The 24987-nt window shown below is 37.3% G+C and overlaps 1 protein-coding gene across 1 annotated transcript in view; it reads right to left on the minus strand.

Annotated features, from left to right (window-relative positions):
• Positions 1-3762: 3762 nt before the first annotated feature.
• LOC144957456 (uncharacterized) overlaps positions 3763-24987 on the minus strand; it is a 44175-nt gene continuing 22950 nt past the window's right edge. The window contains exons 3-11 of the mRNA XM_078888731.1: positions 21110-21265; positions 19749-20080; positions 18467-18658; positions 16213-16332; positions 14228-14361; positions 12286-12436; positions 10391-10587; positions 9323-9360; positions 3763-5496 (exon numbers count right to left, since the gene is read on the minus strand). Coding sequence (XP_078744857.1) covers positions 3878-5496; positions 9323-9360; positions 10391-10587; positions 12286-12436; positions 14228-14361; positions 16213-16332; positions 18467-18658; positions 19749-20080; positions 21110-21265 — 2939 coding nt within the window. The 3' untranslated portion in view covers positions 3763-3877. The remainder of the gene's footprint in view (positions 5497-9322; positions 9361-10390; positions 10588-12285; positions 12437-14227; positions 14362-16212; positions 16333-18466; positions 18659-19748; positions 20081-21109; positions 21266-24987) is intronic.

A 24987-nucleotide genomic window follows, 5' to 3' on the forward strand; every position in this document is an offset into this window, starting at 1 on the left:
GTATTAAAAAAAAATTAAAAAATAGAGCTTTTATATAGCGCAATATCCAGTAAACGTGCTCAAAGCGCTTTACAAGGGGTCCCTGGCCAACAGCAACACATAACATGTAGGACGAGACATGACGCCATCAGGCGATATTACAAATTTTTGGGACAGAGACAACGCTGTTAACGGTCAGGTACTTATTTTACACCTGAGTACGGTGAGAGAATGTGAGTAAAGAGCCTTCTCCAAGAACTCAACTATGCGCCGAGCGAGGCTCGAACCCAGGACCTTCCGATCCGAAAGCGAGTGTCATACCACTAGACCACATAGCCGCAAGTATTGACGATGCCTTGTTCATATTTATATTGTTTTGATAATGGTTGATTTGGTCTCGCAGTGTTATTGTGCAGCTATGTGGCCTTGTGGTATGACACTCACTTTCAGATCGGAAGGTCCTGGGTTCAAGCCTTGCTGGCGCATAGTTGAGTCCTTGGAAAACTCTTTACTCACATTCTCTCACCGCAATCAGGTGTAAAATGAGTACCTGGTCATTAACAGTGTTGTCTCTGTCGGAAAAAACGTAATATCGCCTAACAGGCTTTATGTCTCATTCTATGTTACGTGTTGCTGTTGGTCAGGAATCCCTTGTATAGCACTTTGAGCATGTTTAGTGGATATGGCACTAAAAGCTCAAGCTTTTGGGGAGTTTATTGTTCGTTTTTTATTGTATTCTGTGTAAACAATGTCTTGCTGTATTTAAGCTCTTTGAGGTTTCAATGAAAAGCGATATACAAATATGCTTATTATTATTATTATTATTATTATTATTATTATTATTATTATTATTATTATTATTATTATTATTATTATTATTATTATTATTATTATTATTATTAATACTTCTGTTTTTCAGATTCATATGCTCTATATTTGCCAAGAGCATACAATATTGTAACTAACTAAAAATAATATGATTAAGACGTATGATTTAGAATCATGATCAATTTACTCTAAAAACATTGTGAATAAGAAACGTTTAAATGCTTATTATAAAAGGATTACAGAAAAGATTACAATAAGACTAGATAATATAAACACAATCTTCGGATTTCCTTGTCACATCAATTCCAGTCTGAAATTATTTAAAACAGTAAGAGAAATGTATATACAAGAATGACAGGTATCAACAATGTAGACATCTTATCAAAAGCAGTGAGGAGTGGTGGCTACTTTAGCGTTTGTCTCGCTGGTTACTGGATGTGTCAAAAGTAGTGAGGAGGGGTTATGTGTTCTTCTCACTGGATGTATCAAAAGTAGTGAGGAGGGGTTATGTGTTCCTCTCACTGGATTTATCAAACGTAGTGAGGAGGGGTTGTGTGTTCCTCTCGCTGGATGTATCAAACGTAGTGAGGAGGGGTTATGTGTTCCTCTCGCTGGATATATCAAAAGTAGTGAGGAGGGGTTATGTGTTCCTCTCGCTGGATGTATCAAAAGTAGTGAGAAGGGTTATGTGTTCCTCTCGCTGGATGTATCAAACGTAGTGAGGAGGGGTTATGGTTCCTCTCCTTGGATGTATCAAAAGTAGTGAGGAGGGTTATGTGTTCCTCTCGCTGGATGTATCAAAAGTAGTGAGGAGGGGTTATGTGTTCCTCTCGCTGGATGTATCAAAAGTAGTGAGAAGGGGTTATGTGTTCCTCTCGCTGGATGTATCAAACGTAGTGAGGAGGGGTTATGGTTCCTCTCCTTGGATGTATCAAAAGTAGTGAGGAGGGGTTATGTGTTCCTCTCGCTGGATGTATCAAAAGTAGTGAGGAGGGGTTATGTGTTCCTCTCGCTGGATGTATCAAACGTAGTGAGGAGGGGTTATGGTTCCTCTCGCTGGATGTATCAAAAGTAGTGAGGAGGGTTATGTGTTCCTCTCGCTGGATGTATCAAAAGTAGTGAGGAGGGGTTATATGTTCCTCTCGCTGGATGTATCAAAAGTAGTGAGAAGGGTTATGTGTTCCTCTCGCTGGATGTATCAAACGTAGTGAGGAGGGTTATGGTTCCTCTCCTTGGATGTATCAAAAGTAGTGAGGAGGGTTATGTGTTCCTCTCGCTGGATGTATCAAAAGTAGTGAGGAGGGGTTATGTGTTCCTCTCGCTGGATGTATCAAACGTAGTGAGGAGGGGTTATGGTTCCTCTCGCTGGATGTATCAAAAGTAGTGAGGAGGGGTTATGTGTTCCTCTCCTTGGATGTATCAAAAGTAGTGAGGAGGGGTTATGTGTTCCTCTCGCTGGATGTATCAAAAGTAGTGAGAAGGGGTTATGTGTTCCTTTCACTGGATGTATCAAAAGTAGTGAGAAGGGGTTATGTGTTCCTCTCACTGGATGTATCAAAAGTAGTGAGGAGGGGTTGTGTGTTCCTCTCACTGGATGTATCAAAAGTAGTGAGGAGGGTTTATGTGTTCCTCTCGCTGGATGTATCAAAAGTAGTGAGAAGGGGTTATGTGTTCCTCTCGCTGGATGTATCAAAAGTGGATTTATCAAAAGTAGTGAGGAGGGTTTATGTGTTCCTCTTGCTGGATGTATCAAAAGTAGTGAGGAGGGTTTATGTGTTCCTCTCGCTGGATGTATCAAAAGTAGTGAGAAGGGGTTATGTGTTCCTCTCGCTGGATGTATCAAAAGTAGTGAGGAGGGGTTATGTGTTCCTCTCGCTGGATTTATCAAAAGTAGTGAGGAGGGTTATGTGTTCCTCTCACTGGATGTATCAAAAGTAGTGAGGAGGGTTATGTGTTCCTCTCGCTGGATGTATCAAAAGTAGTGAGGAGGGGTTATGTGTTCCTCTCGCTGGATATATCAAAAGTAGTGAGGAGGGTTTATGTGTTCCTCTCGCTGGATGTATCAAAAGTAGTGAGAAGGGGTTATGTGTTCCTCTCACTGGATGTATCAAAAGTAGTGAGGAGGGGTTATGTGTCCCTCTCGCTGGATGTATCAAAAGTAGTGAGGAGGGTTTATGTGTTCCTCTCGCTGGATATATCAAAAGTAGTGAGGAGGGGTTATGTGTTCCTCTCGCTGGATGTATCAAAAGTAGTGAGGAGGAGTTGTGTGTTCCTCTCACTGGATGTATCAAAAGTAGTGAGGAGGGTTTAATGTTCCTCTCGCTGGATGTATCAAAAGTAGTGAGGAGGGGTTATGTGTTCCTCTCGCTGGATGTATCAAAAGTAGTGAGGAGGGGTTATGTGTTCCTCTCGCTGGATGTATCAAAAGTAGTGAGGAGGGGTTATGTGTTCCTCTCGCTGGATTTATCAAAAGTAGTGAGGAGGGTTTATGTGTTCCTCTCGCTGGATGTATCAAAAGTAGTGAGGAGGGGTTATGTGTTCCTCTCGCTGGATGTATCAAAAGTAGTGAGGAGGGGTTATGTGTTCCTCTCGCTGGATATATCAAAAGTAGTGAGAGGGGTTATGTGTTCCTCTCGCTGGATGTATCAAAAGTAGTGAGGAGGGGTTATGTGTTCCTCTCGCTGGATGTATCAAAAGTAGTGAGGAGGGTTTATGTGTTCCTCTCGCTGGATGTATCAAAAGTAGTGAGGAGGCGTTATGTGTTCCTCTCGCTGGATGTATCAAAAGTAGTGAGGAGGGTTTATGTGTTCCTCTCGCTGGATGTATCAAAAGTAGTGAGGAGGGTTTATGTGTTCCTCTCGCTGGATGTATCAAAAGTAGTGAGGAGGGTTTATGTGTTCCTCTCGCTGGATGTATCAAAAGTAGTGAGGAGGGGTTATGTGTTCCTCTCGCTGGATATATCAAAAGTAGTGAGGAGGGGTTATGTGTTCCTCTCGCTGGATATATCAAAAGTAGTGAGGAGGGGTTATGTGTTCCTCTCGCTGGATGTATCAAAAGTAGTGAGAAGGGGTTATGTGTTCCTCTCGCTGGATGTGCTGCTGCTTCTCCGTGAAGAGTGAGGTCGAAAGCGTTTTTCTCCTCCATTGATGAGATAATAATCTGGTTCTGATGTGCGTTTCCTATTGGACCTGCGAGTTGTTTCTGATGGGGACGATGATACAGAAGAAGGTGATGGTGACTTGTTACTGATAACAGCACTCACTGATTGTCTGTGGTCAAAACTATTGCTGCTACTATCACCACTATTACTACTGTTGTTATTGGTATTATTATTATCATTATCATTACTACGAAGATTACTCTGAGTATTATTCAGTTTGATTCTCATGGTGAGATTGTCAATGTTGATGGTAGTTGTAGCAGTTGCCATGATATTTTTACAATGATCAGTTGTGGGGATAGATAATGTAACGAATTCATCAGTTTTACTTTCATCGTTTTCTGGGGAGTTATTGCTGTTGTTGTTGCTGTTTCTAGTTTTGTTGCTGAGACAAGTGTTGATATTATTATTATTATTATTATTATTATTATTATTATTCATATTTGGATTGCTTTCACATGATGAAGGTGACAAACCGAAACCATCAGTGTCTTTTGTTATTGTTTGGGATGGAGAGACACACGGTGAAATATTTGTTTTCTTTTGTTTTTTGTGACTCACATTGTCTTGAGAGCTATTGGTATTAAGAGTGGATCCCACAGGTCTCAACGATGCTGAAATCTTGAGAGTATCTAAGGATTGCAATTTTTGTGTGGTGGTAGTGGGCGATGAAACATATTGCTGAAATCCTATGCCGGAGACAATGTTGATGCCAGTTGATGTTTTTGTTGAGGTGGTGGTGGTCGCCGTAGCATACAATGATTTTGAAGAAGATGACGAAGTCAAGGATAATGATGATGATGATGATGATGATGGTGATGATAATAGTGACAATGATGATGATGTAGATTCATTATGATGAGTTGAATGAGAGGGCAAAGTTTCACAGGATAAACTAGTGACACAAGAAGCATCCAATGAATTTTTCTGATTGTGTTTTCTATTTTTCTTTTCACTTTTGTCATCCATTTCAATAACAGATACAGTGTTAAGGGGTTCCTCTTTCTTCTGATAAAGTTGCCCCTCATCACTCTTGTCGGTTGAAGATTTAAATCTACCTCCTTTGCTGACCTTTGTAGTCGTGCTTAGGTCAAAGTTATTCAGAGACCTTTGGTAGTTGCCTCCCTTGTTGACCCCTGCAGTAGAGAGGTCAAGGTTAGTGTCATCACTGTCTTGAGAAGGTGACTGCTGCAAGCCTTTCATGCCCAATAATTCCTGTGCAAAGTCAGACATGCCGTATTGAGTAGCGATTCGAAGTCCTTCCTCAATGAGTGAACCGTCATGGTTACTGTTATTCAAAGAACTCAAGGGGCTGTTTTGGAGTGCCGCAGCCATATAGAGGGTGTTGAGAGAGTTACTAGATGGAGTAATCCGGTCAATGTTATTCTTATTGTTGTTGTTAAGGATATTGTGGTGTTTGACATCAATGTTTTTTGTCAGCTCATTTGTCTTCAAAGATCCTGATGGTAAAGGACTGTTGCTGCTACTACTGTTGCTGTTGTTATTTTTCATGTTTGAAGGAAAAGAGGCTGAAACGAAATTTTAAAAAAATTTAATATAGCAATTTTTAACAAAGCAATGTACGTAAATGAATATAACAGTTTAAAGAAAACAAACAAAATATGAACACGGGCCATTAAGGCTCACAACCCTTCTTAAGCCAATAAAAATAAAAGTAAAAACATCAATATATCACTTATAATTATAAAAATCCAGATGAATTACGGTATTTTGGAGTAATTCTCACAGGTAAAGTATATCTTTAAATTAAAATAATTATTATCCACAGTGCAGCACCAACGTATCGACATCACACTGTTTTTTTTGTTTGTTAGTTTTTCTTAGATAATATTGAGTTTTTGTGTGTTCCTTTTCTCTTTTTTTTTTGTTTTCTTGGTAAGTGATAAGGTTATATATTGACATCATCATCATCATTATTATTATTATTATTAGTAGTAGTAGTAGTAGTAGTAGTAGTAGTAGTAGTAGTAGTAGTAGTAGTAGTAGTAGTAGTAGTAGTAGTGGGAACAAGATATATGTGAATGGCTGGGAATGACAGCAACTCAAGCAAGTAGACTGGCGGAAAACCGTAAACTGTTTCGCAAGAAAGTTCGGGAAGCAACGTCCTACGCAGGATCAGCTGACTAGCTAAGTAGTAGTAGTAGTAGTAGTAGTAGTAGTAGTAGTAGTAGTAGTAGTAGTAGTAGTAGTAGTAGTAGTAGTAGTATATTATTTATTATTATTATTATTATTATTATTATTATTATTATTATTATTATTATTATTATTATTATTATTATTATTATTATTATTATTATTATTATTATTATTATCATCATTATTATTATCATTATTATTATTACAAATATTATTATTATTACAGTCCACTCTGGATAATTGCAACTCTGTTAATTGTTATTATTATGATTATTATTATTGTTATTATTATTATTATTATCATTATTATTATTACTATTATTATTATCATTACAGTCCACTCAGGTTAATTGCAACTCTGTTAATTGCAACTATCAGTTAATCGCAACATTTATCGAAAAATTCAATCAATTGTATATAAAAGTCACTTGTTAATGGCAACAATTTTTCAACCTCAAAAAAATGGACAAATTCAAGAAATCAATCAAACAAAATCTCATGATTAGATTTCATCAAGCATGAAATCATGACGGAATGAAGAATCGAGAGAGGGCGGGGTTTAATGTGATAGAGACACAAAAGAGGGCGGGGCATTGCAGTATGGGCATGTGAGGTCATCTGTAACATTAGATGGGATGCGAGGGGGCTGGACATAGGCCAGACAACAGGTAGACAATGACAGTTGTAAGAAGAGACTGAGCGATATTATCCATTGTTTTGGAATTGACAACTTGTGCATTATGACCAATGGGTTTGGTGAGAGCTCATCGTTTCTCATCATGGCTAATCTCTTTGAACAAATGTTGAGAGCAAAAGAGTGAAAGATGGTCCAATCTGAATAAGATGTCGGCTTGCATCAAAGCTGTTTTTGCTTGTCAAAATTTATACACGGCTACCATATGGTTTTTGTTTCAACCAAATTGCTCAGTCTGTGGTAGACTACAAGCAATGTTTACAACAACTGGTTTGAGTTTACCATATATATATATATATATATATATATATATATATATATATATATATATATATATATATATATATATATATGAAACTGACCAGTGGTCAAATCAAAATTGCTATAAAAACTTCAAATAAGCGGTAAGTGCCCCATCATTTTATCTGAAAACGACCAAAGATAAAGCAGCTGTGGACGGTCCCAAGCCCATTTAAACTCAGAGAGAAAATGTTGCAATAGTGGACAGGAAACTCAACTTCAGTTAATCGCAACTAGTGCCGCGCTGAAGACCGGTCTGGACCGCGGTCCCACGGTCTTTTAGCTGTGAACCGAAGACCGGTCCCATAGGGGAAGATCGGCGGCGGTCCTCACTTCTTATCACCTTTCAACTAGTGCGGGGCGGTCCTTGCAAGGACCACGGTCCTACGGTCTCGCGCCATAGCCTACTACTTCCCCAGCGATTCGTTGCTTTGGTTGCCTATCTTCCACCAATCACCACCCATCCCACTTAATTAATCGCAACCACCCCCCTTTGCCATACACTAAACGACACAGACGACCATACAGGCAGACGACCACCAACCTCCACTCCGCAAACCGCCCTTTCGTGTGTGAGATGGGGGAACAGGAGGTGCACGCCTTGGACGATTCCATTATACGGGGTAAATTTCAAAATTTACTACACCATAATGATCGCAATGACAATGATCTATGGTGAAGGCATGACCCCTCTTCTCTAATGGGTTATTGTTTGAAATGTATGTGACTACTAAAGATGTGTGTGTTTGTGTGTGTGTGTGTGTGTGTGTGTGTCGAACCTAGCAAGTAGCAAATCCGATTTTTTGTTTTCTTTTGTCCATCTCTTGTCACCACTCCTTTCTATCGCAGTGTTGTCATTTAAAATAATACAATAATATTAAAATTTCGTTTGGTGTTTTTACTAATCAAATAATACGAGTTTCATTAGTTTCTTCCTTCCAAAAAAAACAGTTATAACGTCTGAATTTTAAAAAAGTCCAATAGAATATTTGGGACCCCGATAGCTCAGTTGATAGAGCACTCTCTTTATACGCAAAGGGCCAGAGATCGATCCCGGGTGCAGTCGATTTTTTTCTGAATCCCTGTCTACTCAGCAATGAATGGGTAGCTGAGTTTGTTAGATCTGGCGAAAAGTCACCATCGACCCCTCTTATTACCTCATCCACCCCCTCTTATTATAACTTCACGTCTCTCTCTTACTCTTCAATGCTCGCTGCCCTCTAATGTGTGTGTGTGGGGGGGGGGGGTAGGAGTTGCGTGTGTGTATCAACGCCACGAACAACTCGATCAACGCCTTGGGCGATGCCATTATCTCCGTTAATGGGGATAAATTTCAAATTTTATTAAATTATCGAAGTAACAATGAAGTACGGTGAGCAAATAAAGAAGGCATCACCCCTCTTCTCTAATTAGGTTACAATTTGAAATGAGTGTGACTACTCCGTGTGTTTTACTCCTGTAGACCACGGTTTTCATCGTGTAGCGGTCTTTAACGGTTCAAGAATGAACGATCCCACAGTCTCAAAGGTCAAACCGGTTCGAATTTCCAACAGTCTCTCAGGAATGTTCAATGTCGAAAAGGACCGGTCCTAGGACCGGTCCTTGCGGTCTTCATTTCCCAAGGACCGTAGGACCGTGGTCCTTAAGCTTGCCAAGGACCGCCCCGCACTAATCGCAACATTTTCGCTGATCTCTCGGTGTTGCGATTATCCAGAGTGGGCTGTATTATTATTATTATTATTATTATTATTATTATTATTATTATTATTATTATTATTATTATTATTATTATTAATATATATTATTATTATTATTATTATTATTATTATTATTATTATTATTATTATTATTATTATTATCATTATTATTATCATCATCATCATCATCATCATTATTATCATTATATTCTATGTGATAAATACACATCTATATTGAGTAAGAACTGGGAAGTTGATGATTTCTTTTTTGAAGAAGAAGAAGAAGAAGAAGAAGAAGAAGAAGAAGAAGAAGAAGAAGAAGAAGAAGAAGAAGAAGAAGAAGAAGAAGAAGAAGAAGAAGAAGAAGAAGAAGAAGAAGAAGAAGAAGAAGAAGAAGAAGAAGAAGAAGAAGAAGAAGAAGAAGAAGAAGAAGAAGAAGAAGAAGAAGGAGAAGAAGAAGAAATTGAACAATAATAAAAAAAATAAAAGACAATAGTTAATATTTACCTCCTGATAATGGAAAGTTGGGTGACTGACGACTCAACCTAAAAAAAAAAAACAAAAAAAAAAAAAAACAACAAGAAATAATAAAGACAATATTTTGTTTTATGCTATTAAAAAAATAAGGAAAAGGAAGAAAAAAAATAAATAAATGAAATAAAAGAAAAGGAAAAAAAAAAAAGAGAGAAGTCTTTTAAATTGTTATATCTTTGGTTGCTCATCATGTATCTTATGATGTTCAGATTTATGATCATATCATGAAATTTTGACCTGAGCAACCCTTACTTTTGTTTTTTTTCAAAGGGTATTTCAATGCCTTTTGAAATAAGCAACCCTTACTATAATATGTTATATTATTTTATGCTATGTTATGTTATGTAATGGTATGTTATGTTACATAATATTATGTTATGTTATGTAGAAGCAGCAAAGGATCTTGTAAGAAAGTACAAAAAGGTGACAGTTTCAGTATGAAATGGAAATATGGTTCCATAAATTTGCCAGCTAGAGGAAAAAAGAAATGTGAAGCACATTAAACATGGAAATACACTATTTAATTATTCGTATTTATTTCATTTTAAAAGTAAAGAGAAAAATTGTTAATCTTATATAATGAATAAATCGGAAATAATTCAATGTGTCTTTTGTGATCCAGTACCAATTGACTTGCTGAGCGGTACTGGTCCATGGCCCATAAGTTGGGGACCACTGATGTATATCGATCAGCGATACAAAAAACAAACTAACAACAAAAAAATTAACTCCAAATGCTAGGACAGTAAGAGACATAAATCTAACAAAAAAAAAACAACATACAGATCTGTAAAAAGTAAAAAACAAAAATGAATATAACAGCTTCAAAAAAATAACAAATTACCAAACACGAAACGTTTCGGGCCCAAAATCCTTCTCCAACAAAAAAAAAAAAAAAAACAAGTATAACATAAATACATTAATTAAAAAACCCAGATAGGCTGTCGTCTATTTGTTCTTTTATGAAGCTGTTTTTCAAATTTGTTTATTACGTTTTACATTCCACAACTTCTAGCAGAGGTTAGTATCACTTTAACATACAGAGCTAACTGTAAGACCAGTTCCTGTCTTCTGGTTGTCATCACGGCATATCTGTCATTGATGGTGTCCATCTCAGCTGTCAAGACGGACATCTGAGTGTGATCTTTGGCCTCCAGCAAGACTCGAAGAGCTGATCTTATTCTCTCCTGCTCTTTAGCCAGTTCTGAAAGGTTAGAGGTCACATCTAACAGGTCATTCTGTGGATGGAACATAAAAAAAAAATTTTAAATGTTCACAGAGCTGTTGAGAGAAGAATGAAAGGAATGTTGGAATTTTCTGATGAAAATAATTGTAATACTTCATCTTCGATGCTGCAATACGTAACAAAATTGATGATCACTATATTATTTTTTTAACCAACACTGTAAAGCCCTCAACACAAACTTTCCTCAAACTCTTGTCACATTAGGTCTTTGCTGTCGTAATATTTCTTTTGTGATGTCAGCTCTTTCTAAATAAGCACTCTAAACGTTCCAGAACGAAATGCAAATAATTTAAAAAATATTTTTAACCAAAAAAAAAAAAAAGAAAAGAAATGCCACAGAGCAGTCAAGAAAGAGGCATAGTGGAACTGTCACAGACAATAAAATGAGTGTGCTCTTTTCGAAAGGATTTTGCTCAAATCCCCTTATACTTGGTTGTATTGAAATCTCACGAATAACAGGAGATCTTGCTAAGCCAAGTCTGCCACACGTTGTATTTACCAAGACTCTTTATATCACAAATGTGGGAGGAGTCCTGATAACTCGCTTCAGACTCAAAGGGGTCGAGATCAATCCTGGGTGAAGTCAAGATTTTTCTGACCCCCTCTGTCCACCCATCAGTGATTTGTTAGCTGGATCTGCTGAAACTGGTGGAAAGTACTCTGCGACTAACTAGCATCCTATCAAAAGGGTTAAAAAGCAATAGCTATTGTCTATTTCATGCGATAGAAACTGGGATAAGCTTCAGCTCTCTGGGCCTAATGGTTCTGAAGGACCTTATTATTTGTTACTTTGTATTACAAACCCAAACAAGAGAGATCTTCAAAATAATGCTTAACAATAAAACTTTGACAAGGCATCAAGTGATAGGAATCCACCGAAATATAATCAATAAGTAGGCCAAGAATAGTGCCATTGCATGATCAACTGAACAATTAATTGCTTTGGTGAGACCTTTGACTCACTCAATCCTAGAGACTTTTGCTACTTTTCAATATTGGAAAAACAATGTATTATGAAGATAGTTTTATTCAACTATCATTAACATACAAAAACTAAAAACATTAACTTTGATACTACGCCTATAATTTGTCTCAGAAAAATGTAATAAAATGTAATGCATGTGGCAAAAGCAACCTGGGTAAACTAAGGATATAGTCGAAGTTAGGGTTGAGTGAGTTAACACACATTACCCCACGTGACTGGCGTGAATGAAAGTGAAAACCTTTTCATGAAAATTTCATGTGAACAATTCCTTCTGTGTCAGAGCAATTTAGTAATTCATATTTTATCAATTCTTGTGTGTCTCCTGTTATTAAATCTAACTAGCCTGTATCTTGGTGAGTTTTGTGATGTTTATAAATCTAACCACCGTGTATCTTGGTGAGTTTTTGATGTTTAATAAATCTAACAAGCCTGTGTCTTGGGGAGTTTTTGATGTTTTAATATACATCTAACAAACCTGTGTCTTAGTGAGTTTTTGATGTTTTAATATACATCTAACCAACCTATGTCTTAGTGAGTTTTTGATGTTTTAATATACATCTAACCAACCTGTGTCTTGGTTAGTTTTTGATGTTTTAATATACATCTAACCAACCTGCATCTTGGTTAGTTTCTGATGTTTTTATATACATCTAACCAACCTGTGTCTTGGTGAGTTTTTGATGTTTTAATATACATCTAACCAACCTGTGTCTTGGTGAGTTTATCATCCATACTGCTGACTACATTAATTGGCACTGTGGATGACAATGGCCGTGGTGGTGGTGTAGAGGTCAAGGTCGACTCAGGGGAATGGTCACTCAGTGGTTCAGTTTTTGTTTGTATTATCTCTGCAGCCCTAATGATGAAATAGAAAGGGTACGATAATGTCAGCGGTTCCGATAGCTCAGTTGGTAGAGCACTTAATTCTAACACAAAGGGGTCTAGCCAACAGTAACACTTAACTCAACGCCTGTTAGACAATATTAGTTGTTTTTTTTTTTGGCTGAGCCAATGTGTTAATGGTCAGATACTCATTTTACACCTAAGTACAGTGTGAGAATGTGAGTAAAGCACCTTTGCCAAGGACTCAACTGTGCCTATCTTGGGGAAGCACTCGAACCCTAGACCTATCGGTCCAAAGGAGAGTGTCATACCACAAGACAACATGGACACACTTTTTAAAAGATGTTATAATGTCCATAAAACACTATCGAGACCTGTGCAGCTATGTGGTGTATGACACTCACTTCCGTATTGGAAGGTCCTGGGTTCAAGCCTTGCTTGGCGCATAGTTGAGACCTTGGAAAAGGCTCTTTATTCACGTTCTCTCACTGTATTCAGGTGTAATATGAGTAAAAACTACCAAATCATGAATTGATGATAACTGGATATACATGAAATGTTTGTATGTGTGTGTGTGTGTGTGTGTGTGTGTATGTGTGTGTGTGTGTGTATAAGTAAAGTACAAACATGAATATGAAAGAAAAAGCTTTTATATAGCTTAATATCCACTAAACGTGTTCAAAGCACTTTACAAGTGGTCCCTGGTCAACAGCAACACTTAACACGTAGGACGTTACATGACACCAGTTCGGCGATATTACAATTTTTTTCGGACAGAGTCAACATTGTCAACAGCTAGGTACTCATTTTAAACCAGAGTGCGGTAAGAGTATGTGAGTGGAGAGCCTTTTCCTTCAACTATGCGCCGAGAGAGGCTCGAACCCAGGACGTTCTGATCCAAAAGCGAGTGTCATACCACAAGGCCACATAGCCGAACATAGTTTGAACCTTGGTTGTTTTAATCCTGCTAGGCTAACAAAGGCTAATCAAGAATACCAGAGCTCACAGGATCAATTACAGACTCAGGTCAGCAGCTTGAGAGAAAGGTTATACATGACAAGTGAGAATGAAAACAGTGAGTGAAAAAAAAAGATGGCGTTTTTTGCCGATTGATCGAAGACAACGCAGTCAATTTTCTTTTTTTTGTCTCATATGTTTGTTGGTTGTTTCACCTTGTTGATGGGTAATAAGTTTGTTACAGTTTTCGAACAATCTGTTTGCATTAATTCAACCCTTGAGTTTAATTTTCATAACAACAATAACATGTTAACTGTACTTTGCAGCATACCAAATTAAAATCCAAAGCACAATCTCATCTTACTACGGCTATGTGGTCTTATGGTATGACACTCGCTTTCGGATTGGAAGGTCCTGAATTCAAGCCTCACTCTGCGCATAGTTGAGTCCTTGGAAAAGGCTCTTTACTCACATTCTCTCACCGTACTCAGATATAAAATGAGTACCTGGCCATTAACAGCGTTGTCTCTGTCCGAAAAAAATGTAATATTACCTAACTGGCGTCATGTCCCATCCTACATGTTAAATGTATAGCTGTTGGCCAGGGACCCCTTGTAAAGCGCTTTGAGCACATTTAGTGGATATTGCGCTATATAAAAGCTCAATATTTATTTGATGGGTAATAAGTTTGTTACAGTTTTCAAACAATCTGTTTGCATTAATTCAACCCTTGAGTTTAATTTTCATAACAACAATAACATGTTAACTGTACTTTGCAGCATACCACATTAAAATCCGAAGCACAGTCTCATCACATTGCATAAGTACCATAATAATAATAATTTACCTAGAGTGTCCCTTGGAGTACTGATATCCACTGTCCCGAACCACTTGCCTAGCCAAGGGAAATAACTCCTCTCTCCTTGTCAGTAAGGCTGGAAGATGGCTGCATAATTGAGCAGCCGCTTCATTTACAGATATCTGATGTTGGACAGGTGGGTAGAGATACATATATAAACTTTGAACCCCAAAAACAGGTTTTATAAACTCAATTATATAAAGAAATAGGTTGACTGGGACGAGTACTTAAGTGGTTAATTTAAGCACTATATTATTGGCTGGAATCATATTAAACGGATGGTGGCAATAGATTGCTACCCTTTGGATACAATGTTAGTCTATTGTAAATTATTTACTTTCGACCAGACTGAACAGACCAAGCCACCTAGTTACTGCTGGGTGGACAATGTTGGTCAGAAAAAATCTTGGTTACACCAAGTGGTTCATATAACCATTAGACCTGGAATTTATCCTGTTTTCTTTATCATATTAAAAGTGAGGCAGCAATTGCTTATTACCATTTTGATAGGACTCTAGTTTATTGTATTATATTGTCTTCCAACCAAATCTAACAGATCCAGCCACCCAGTTACTGCTGTGTGGAAAAAGGGGGTTTTAAAAATCTCGACTAGATCCCAGATTGATGTAAATTCATTTTGCTTATGAGTTGAGTGCCCTAATCACTGACTGGCTACCAGGACCCCATAATGAAGCATTGAATAATTATAGGATTTCTGATGCGAACAAGAAATTGTTTTAAATTGAAATAATAAAATCAAGTAATCAAACCACCCCCACTTCCTCCTTCTCCTTCTTAATAATAATAATAATAATAATAATAATAATAATAATAATAATAATAATAATAATAATAAAATAATAATAATAATAATAATAATAATAATAATAGTAATAAGACTACTACTACCACTACTACTACTACTATTACTACTACTACTACTACTACTACTACTACTACTAATAATAATAATAATAAATAATAATAATAATAATAATAATAATAATCATCATCATCATCATCCTCATCATCATCATCATATTAAACGGATGGGTAGATTGCTACCCTTTGGATACGATGTTAGTCTATTGTAAATTATTTACTTCCGACCAGACTGAACAGACCAAGCCACCTAGTTACTGCTGGGTGGACAATGTTGGTCAGAAAAAATCTTGGTTACACCAAGTGGTTCATATAACCATTAGACCTGGAATTTATCCTGTTTTCTTTATCATATTAAAAGTGAGGCAGCAATTGCTTATTACCATTTTGATAGGACTCTAGTTTATTGTATTACATTGTCTTCCCACCAAATCTAACAGATCCAGCCACCCAGTTACTGCTGTGTGGAAAAAGGGGGTTTAAAAAATCTCGACTAGATCCCAGATTGATGTAAATTCCTTTACTTATGAGTTGAGTGCTCTAATCACTGACTGGCTACCAGGACCCCATAATGAAGCATTGAATAATTATAGGATTTCTGATGCGAGCAAGAAATGTTTTAAATTGAAATAATAAAATCAAGTAATCAAACCACCCCCACTTCCTCCTTCTCCTTCTTAATAATAATAATAATAATAATAATAATAATAATAATAATAATAATAATAATATAATAAACTATACTACCACTACTAACTACTACTACTACTACTACTACTACTACTACTACTAACTACTACTACTACTAACTAATAATAATAATAATAATAATAATAATAATAATAATAATAATAATAATAATAATAATAATAATGATCATCATCATCATGATCATCATCATCCTCATCATCATCATCATCATCATCTCCCCCTCCTCCTCCTCCTCCTCCTTCTCCTTCTTCTTCTTCTTCTTCTTCTTCTTCTTCTTCTTCTTCTTCTTCTTCTTCTTCTTCATCTTCATTTTCTCCTCCTTCTTTTTCTTCTTCTTCTTCTTAAATCCACTATATTCTCTACATAAGTACACAACTTACTTCATGCAGAGACATGGGTCTGTCATTTTTCCTCTTGGAGTCAAAGCGTCCATATATGGCAGCATATTTTCTCAAGGCATCCATTTTCAAGGGGTCCTCAGATGACATAGACATCACTACCTGTTTTAAAGCAGAAAAATAATCCGTTACTTTGAGGGGCAGTGTGGCTCAGGTAAGATCTTTGCTTCGTACCCGAAAGGTACCGAGTTCGATCACTCGTCACTGCACTGTGTGGCCTTGAGCAAGTCACCTCATCAGTTTTTCCTTGGAATAGACCCTAGAGACAAATTTCCCCTATGGGATGAATAAAGGGAATATGTTTTGTTATTTTTTGGGGTTTTTTTAAATTCATGCCCAAGAAGAAATATTTCTTTAGGGTCTTTTCCAAGCGAAGACTGGAATAAAAAGCAGTCTGACCAAAAAGCTCAGTTGGTAGATAGAGAACCTGCTTCACGCCCAAAGGGATCGTGATCGATCCAGGATGCAAAAGATTTTTTCTGACACCCCCCCCCCCCCCCCCCCCCCCCCTGTCCACCCAGCAGTGATTGCTTAGTTGAGTCTGTTAGATCTGGTGGAAAGTACTTTGCGATAGACTAGCATTCTATCCAAAGGATAGCAAACAATTGCTATTGTCTATTTCACACTAATAGAGAAAAACCAAGATAAACTCAAGCTCCGTAGGTCTATTGGGCTCTGAAGGACCACCCTGCAGTGCAGCCCCACAAAGTGAGCTAGAACGAGGTGACTTGCTCAGGGCCACACACCACACAAAGGATCTAAACACATAAGTGTGTGACCCATCGTATCAAAAGCATGATGGTATAACAAGGTTTGACTGTCATTTGTAAAAATCAGACACAATCATTTTATGTTGGTGTAGTCCTTCAGACATAGGACTATATGAAGCTTAACCTTTTCTGCGTTGAGGCTATATTCGCATTTCCGTCACAAAATGGCTGACACCTGATTGAGGCAGCATTAGAATGACAAGCTAAGACAAAGCGACATTCGAATTCGGCGCAAAATCTCAAATACAATACCCCCCAAGGGCCAAAAGAATGTTCTGATGAAAGAAATTATACCATTGGTTCAATGTAAAGAAAGTAGGATTGGATTACATTATTATTTTTGCCTTTCAAGACCGGCTGCACTGTAGGCCATTGGCCAGTAGAACAGATTCTTCTCTGGCCGAACAGTGCGGCCAATGATGCTGAAAGAGTTAATCTTATTCATCTTTCTTCAAAATGAAACTATAAAAATTGCTTGCAACATTATGGATAATAAATGCTGTGGTCTTTTAAATAGTACTCTTTATAAAATCTAAATTATAGTGGGCACTCAGTGAGACAAATTTAATATAATTTTCATCAAGACAACAGTAACCTTGGCATGGCTCATTCTTTAATTTTGCCATTTTCCACATGAGTGCAGTAGTCCAATGCCTCCAAGGAAGATTCCATCACAAGTTAAAATAAAGCATTTTTATTGGATAATTATACCTATACATAGATATTGTGTGGCTATGTGGTCTTGTGGTATGACACTCGCTTTCGGATCGGAAGGTCCTGGGTTCAAGCCTCGCTCTGCTCATAGTTGAGTCCTTGGAAAAGGCTCTTTACTCATATTTTCTCACCATACTCAGGTGCAAAATGAGTACCTGGTCGTTAACAGTGTTGTCTCTGTCCCAAAAAATTGTTATACCGCCTAACAGGCATCAAGTGTTGCTGTTGGCCAGGGACCCCTTGTAAAGCGCTTTGATAACATTAAGTGGATATTGCGCTATATAAAATCTCAATCTAAATTTAATATTCACAGTCATGATGTATCATTGGTTGATGAGTAATCTCAGTTGTAAATGGTGTGCAACCAACACCATTGAAATTTTAATGCTTCAAATTTAGAGGCTTTTTTGAGCTTGAGTTTTTCGATCCAATGACCAATGCCAGGTAGCTATTTGTTATAGAGATAAATGTGCAGGTTTTCTGGCAAAGGAGTATGTCGGTGGTCTTGCAGACAGTTATGGCCACTACTCATTTCAGTCTCTGATGCGCCCCGGGCATAAAACGATGCCTTTTTATCTCTCGCTTTTCAAGTCATTGTCCTGATTCGTGGATCTTCCTTCCGTCTTTTCCGCCGACAGATGTCTATATATAGATAAAAGCAAGAGGATATAAATAAGATGAAAGCATCAGGACAAATAAGGTAATGCTTTGAAAAGAACTTTAGCTTTGCGTTTTAAGGCTTCTGTACTTACATTGATTTCCCTGCTGATTTGTTTCTTGGGCAGGGACTTGGGCTCTATGGGAGGTAACTCTTGGGCTAACATGGCAGCAGCAGTGGCAATGGCCGTTATCTGATGCTCCAACAACATGGGCTGACCCAGGGAAGGCACAGAACTTGCCCCAGCTCCAGTGTTGAAAGGCTGGTGGTTGGGATCTGAGGTGAACTGAAATATGTCAAGACAGAGATTTTAAAAGTAAACTTTGCATTTTTTTAGCTCCACCATACTCCAGACCTAAATAACAATGTGAAATTGAATGTAAGCTTCAATTTAATTACAAAAACAGATTTTTTTTCGTAATTAAATTGAAGCTTACATTCAATTTCACATTGTTATTTATTCCTTACAAAGAGCATACTATTTCCTGCCCATCAATGTTTTGTTTATTCATCTTAACAATGCCACTACCACAAAATCTCATTCATCTGTAGTGTTTCATTCATCCTGTTTGTTGATAAAGGGGAAACCCGAAACATGCCCATTCTATCTGCTTTCGTAATTAAATTGAAGCTTAAATTCAACTTAACATTGTTATTTATTTCTTCGAGCTTCAAGCAGCAACATTTACATAATCAAGACCTGAAAATAAAACATTTGTACATGTTCCATTGATGTTGGTGGCAAAAAGTCAAAATGGAGGTAAATTACTGAAGGTATTGGTGCAAATTAATTGTCACAAGCAATAAATAAACAGTGCAACACGTACTCCTCATCCTTGCTTGGACAAAACATTTAAAGCCGGAATCCTTGAAAATGAGGAATAAGTGAACTATATACAAAGAAAGTAACAACATTTGTAATTTCAGGACTTTTTTTTTGCTGAATGTGTTATCCAATTGACTTCACTTGTTTGGGTGATTCTTCACCTCTAAATTTTTAACATATTTTTGCTACCAGGCTGGAATATGTATGAACCGTCATTTTACTCTCTCTCTCTCTCTCTCTCTCTCTCTCTCTCCCTCTCTCTCTCCCTCTCTCTCTCTCTCTCTCTCTCTCTATCTCTCTCACTCTCTCTCTCTCTCTCTCTCTCATCTCTCATATCTCCCCTCCTGCTCTCAGTACACAGTTAATTCAAAATCTAAAAAAAATGCTCTCCTAAATATAATGTCATCCTCCAAAATGAAATTCACATCCACACCCACACGACACTTACTATCACACGACACTTACTATCACATGACACTTACTATCACACGACACTTACTATCACACAACACTTACAATCACACGACACTTACTATCACACAACACTTACTAGCATATCTTTAAACTCTTCTTCTTGGGAGTCCGTAGGGCTAGGTTGCTCTCGGCCACTGCTGTGTTGTTCTGAAGGGCTAGCAGCTCCACTCTGATTGGCTGAAAGAGCTGAGCTCCATGGAGTGGAGGTAGAAATGGTTGAAGATTGGGGTGGAGTCATCTTGAAGTCTTGCTGTTGTTGGTGCTGTTGTTGTTGTTGTTGCAAGCTGCTCCCTAATGCCAGTGATGATGCTGAATGGCTGGGACTGATACTTTGTGAAGAGGTGTGGCCTATGCTTTGAGAGGAGGAGCCAGTCATACTGTGAACATGCGTGGGGAATGTTTTCCTGACTGAAAGTGGAAAAATAATTGAACTTATTTATGGCACAATATCCACTAAAATGTGCTACGAAGTCAGGTAAACTGCTAAATTTGGTCATCAGAGCAATAGTATTTTATTGCTAAATCTAGTCCGTCCTCTGATGCACGAACAACTGGCCTTGGACTATGCGGATTAAATGTTGAATTTAGTCATCAGAGATAAAGTAATTAATTGCTAAATCTAGTTCCAACTACATCAGAACATCTCCTAACGCACATTAAATGTACATTTATAAAATAATATAATTGAGCTTTTATATAGCGCAATATCCACTAAATGTGCTCAAAGCGCTTTACAAGGGGTCCCTGGTCAACAGCAACATTTAACATGTTGGACGGGACATGCCGCCTGTTAGGCGATATTACAATTTTTCGGACAAAGACAACGCTGTTAACGGCCAGGTACTCATTTTACACCTGAGTATGGTGAGAGAATGTGAGTAAAGAGTCTTTTCCAAGGACTCAACTATGCCTCGAGCGAGGCTCGAACCCAGGACCTTCCGATCCAAAAGAGTGTTATACCACTAGACCACATAGCCGCATTTAGAACCCTCCTCCTTTTGCTGATGGTAATCATCAAAAGAAAATAATAAAGCTAAAAATAGACAAAGAAAGGAATGACACACACCTAGAACACAACAAGCAGGATCCAATCCATGCCATTCAGCGAAGTAGCCAAGTCACTCTATTCCGCCTCCGAACAGGACACAATAGACTAAGAGGACATATGTTTACAAAGCTAGGTATTGGAACAACCCCTTATTGCCCATGTGGAACCGACCATGAAACCACTTTACATGTGCTTATGGATTGCCCATTATACAACGTGCAACGTTCGAACCACTGGGTCACCCCTACAACACTCAACACAAAGCTCTATGGTGAGGCTGAGGACCTAAAGCGGACCACAGACTTCATAGCAGATATCGGACTGCAGCCATAGATGTCCATCAGAGGAACGAAGAAGAAGAAGAAGAAGAACCCTCCTCTTACTCTTACCATTCCCTTCAAAAGCTGCTGGGTTGACGACCCAGGCCTGCAGTGCCTTTTGTAACCTCCTCACATGAAGAGGCTTGCTAGCCATGCCAACCAAGGCCATAATCTCCAGGAACTCGTCTTCTCCTGCCTCACACAATTGTTGAACATCGTCGCCTCCTGAGGAAGCAAATAAGAACAAAATATTGTCATCAATATAATATAATATGCTCATGGACCTGATGACTAAGCAACATTTTCTTGAAAAATGAGTAAATGTGACCCCTCATCTCAAAACGGTATTAAGTCGGGATGATTAAGATGCTGAAAATGGAATTTGTAGCAATAAATATCATGCTTAAGTTGAGTTTATATGCTTTATAGAGAAGGAATATCATATTTTACTGTGCTAAATACCAACATTTCATATTTTTGACCGATTTAACTATAATTTGACGTTTTAGCTTCTGGTCCATACCGACATAATACCGTTTTGAGACGAGGGGTCACAAATATAAAAGTAGTAAAGGTACGCTTCTTCCCAAATAAGGCCCATGCTCTTATTAAATTTCTATGTCGTGGATCTGTTATTTAGTATTGTATTTATGTCTTTATTGGTTTTTTTAAATTGTTGGCTGAAGAAGAGTTTAAGGCCCGAAACGTTTATCCACTAACAATGGAACACACTTAAAAAGAACAGAGGAAATTTGAGACCAACAAGAAGTTCGGACTCCATTGTATTTCACGTCACTCACATCCGAGTCAAATGGGGCCTTTGTGTGTAAAATGTTTTACAATTACAAGACAAGAGCACACAAATCCAGAGTTGGTGTTTTGTAAAATACATGTAATTATCAGACACCCAGTCATCGACACCGCTTACCTCTGTTTTTTTTTTGTTTTTTTTTTTTGTTTTTTTTATTACGTTATTTGCTTTTGTTTTTTTGTATTGTGTTTTTATGTTTAAAGGAGGATCGGGGGGGGGGGGGGGGGGGGGGGGGGAGTCGTCCTTTTGTTCATATGTGTGCATTTGTTTGTTTGTTGTTTTTTTTTGTTTTTGTTTTTGTTTTTTTTTTGTTTTGGCATTTTGTTTTATTTTGTTATTGTTTTGTTGTTTTTTTTTTTTTTGTTTTTTGTTTTTTTGCGGGGGTTTTTTTCAAACATAACAAGTTTATGTCATCTGTTTTGAGCTGTGTCTGACGTTATTATTTATATATAATAATCTCCAATTAGTGTCACAATTTCATGGGCCAATTAAACTCCAATGAATTGTATAAATTTGCACACTTAATTCAACATTTGATCACCATTCGAGAGTCAAGATTCCCCCCCCCCCCCCCTTTCCTCCTTACTCTCTCATTTCTCACTACAAAACATGACTTATTCTTATTGGCGTCGAACTTATGTGTGTCCCCATCACATTTGTGCCATGTTTAATAAAGCAATAACGATAATAATAAAAAGCATAATTTGTATAGCGCAAAATATTGACTAAGCCATGACATTTGCGCTTTATATCAGCAATTCTTAAATTAAGCCATTTGGATATCACTCACGAAGAAAAGGAACAACATTTCCTCCAACCTCACACAATATATATTTAGAAATTTATATAAAATATATCCTAAATATGACCAAAAAAAGGATTTGAGGTGCCCTTAAAACGTACATTTTCGGTCTCTCTAATAATTTCCAATTGAAGCTATTACTGATTTGTTTGTGCTAAAACAACAACAACAACAATTATTGCATTAACTACTACTACTACTACTACTACTACTACTACTACTACTACTACTACTACTACTACTACTACATCTACTACTACTACTACTACTACTACTACATCTACTACTACACCTACTACATACTACATCTACTACTACTACATCTACTACTACTACATCTACTACTACTACATCTACTACTACACCTACTACATACTACATCTACTACTACTACTACTACTACTACTACTACTACTACTACTACTACTACTACTACTACTACTACTACTATAATAATAATAATAATAATAATAATAATAATAATAATAATAATAATAATAATAATAATAATAATAATAATTTTTAAAATTCAATTTCTTCTACTACTACTACTACTACTACTACTACTACTACTACTACTACTACTACTACTACTACTACTACTACTACTACTATTACTACTACTACTACTACTACTATATAAACTAATATAAATAATAATAATAATAATAATAATAATAATAATAATAATAATAATAATATAATAATAATAATAATAATAATAATAATAATGGTATAGATTTATAGTGCGCCAAACATCCCTTCATGAGGGCTCTGGGAGCATAACATAGATTAACTTAATCATTAAGCCCTAACACAGTACACGAACAACGCTAATTATACACATAATCAAAAGAAAGCCTGTCGGAATAAGAATGTCCTCAATCGACGCTTGAATTCCTCTAGTGAAGACGAAGAACGTATCTCTAGTGGTAGTAAATTCCACAACCTTGGACCAACATGCTGAAAGGCGCGTTCACCAGCCTTCACTCGACAGCGGGGTGTTTTCAATTTGAGGTCGTTCGTCGATCGAAGCGATCGCTGTGGGTTATACCGTTCAACGATGTTTGAGAGATATGCTGGTGACGAACCCTCCAGGCATTTGAAAACGAAAGTTGAAGATTTATATTTAATCCGCTAGTTCACTGGCAGCCAATGCAGCTGCTGTAGTAATTCGGGAGCGGCAGTTTTCCTGTCTTTCTGCAGTACAACGCGGGCTGCCATGTTCTGTATTTTCTGGAGTTTGTTTATTTTGTCCTTTGTAAGACCAACAAACAGTGCATTGCAGTAGTCCATTTTCGGGAATATCAAAGATGTTACCAATTTGTTGCAAGTTTCCCTATTAATAAATGGTCTGATTGTTCTGATATTTCTTAGAATGCAGATAGCAACTTGTTCTCACATTGTTAATATGTTTGTTCATAGACAGATCACTCTCTAAGTTATCACTCTAAGGTGATGCCGAGATTTTTTGCTGATGTTGTGAGTTGTATTAATTATTTTGTCATTATCGTTGATTGTCAGTGCCAGTGTAAATGGATCTGTCTTATTATTGGAACTAGCAACGAATAAGGCTTCAAACTTGTCGCCATTTAATTTTAACCTATTTGCAGACATCCATCTCATCACATGGTTGATTCATTGTTCGTAAACAGTTATCTTTGAAACTATATCGGATTGCAAACACATGCTATATATCTGGGTATCGTCGGCGTACATATGGTAAGCGAGAGAATGTTGCTCTAAGATTCTCACAACAGGGGAAGTGTAAAGTACAAAAAGGACTGGACCTATAACGGATCCTTGAGGTACACCAAAATGAAGGTCACGCTCTGACCAAGTTACTTCCCCAATTAAAACTGATTGAGTTCTTTGAGTAAGATATGATGCAAACCAGTTTAGAGCAGTGCCTGATATGCCGAAAGTAACTTGTAGCCTTCGAAGTAGTATGGCATGGTCGATGGTGTCAAAGGCCGCCGAAAGATCGAGAAGACTAAGGAGGGTGGTTTTTCCTTGATCAATAATTTGCAGCAAGTTATTTGTGATTCTCATCAATGCTGTTTCTGTGCTATGATTTTGCCGATAGGCCGATTGATAGCACTCATCGAGGTTATGTTTCACGTGACATGAAAATAATAATAATAATTTTAAAAATTCAATTTCTACCACCACTACTACTACTACTACCACTACTACTACTACTACTACTACTACTACTACTACTACTACTACTACTACTACTACTACTACTACTATTAATACTACTACCACTACTTACTACTACTACTACTACTACTATCTACTACTACTACTACTACTACTACTACATACTAC

The sequence above is a fragment of the Berghia stephanieae genome, chromosome 12, assembly GCF_034508935.2.
Source record: "Berghia stephanieae isolate SIO BIC M18660-M18661 chromosome 12, UCSD_Bste_1.3, whole genome shotgun sequence".
NCBI lineage: Eukaryota > Metazoa > Mollusca > Gastropoda > Nudibranchia > Aeolidiidae > Berghia > Berghia stephanieae.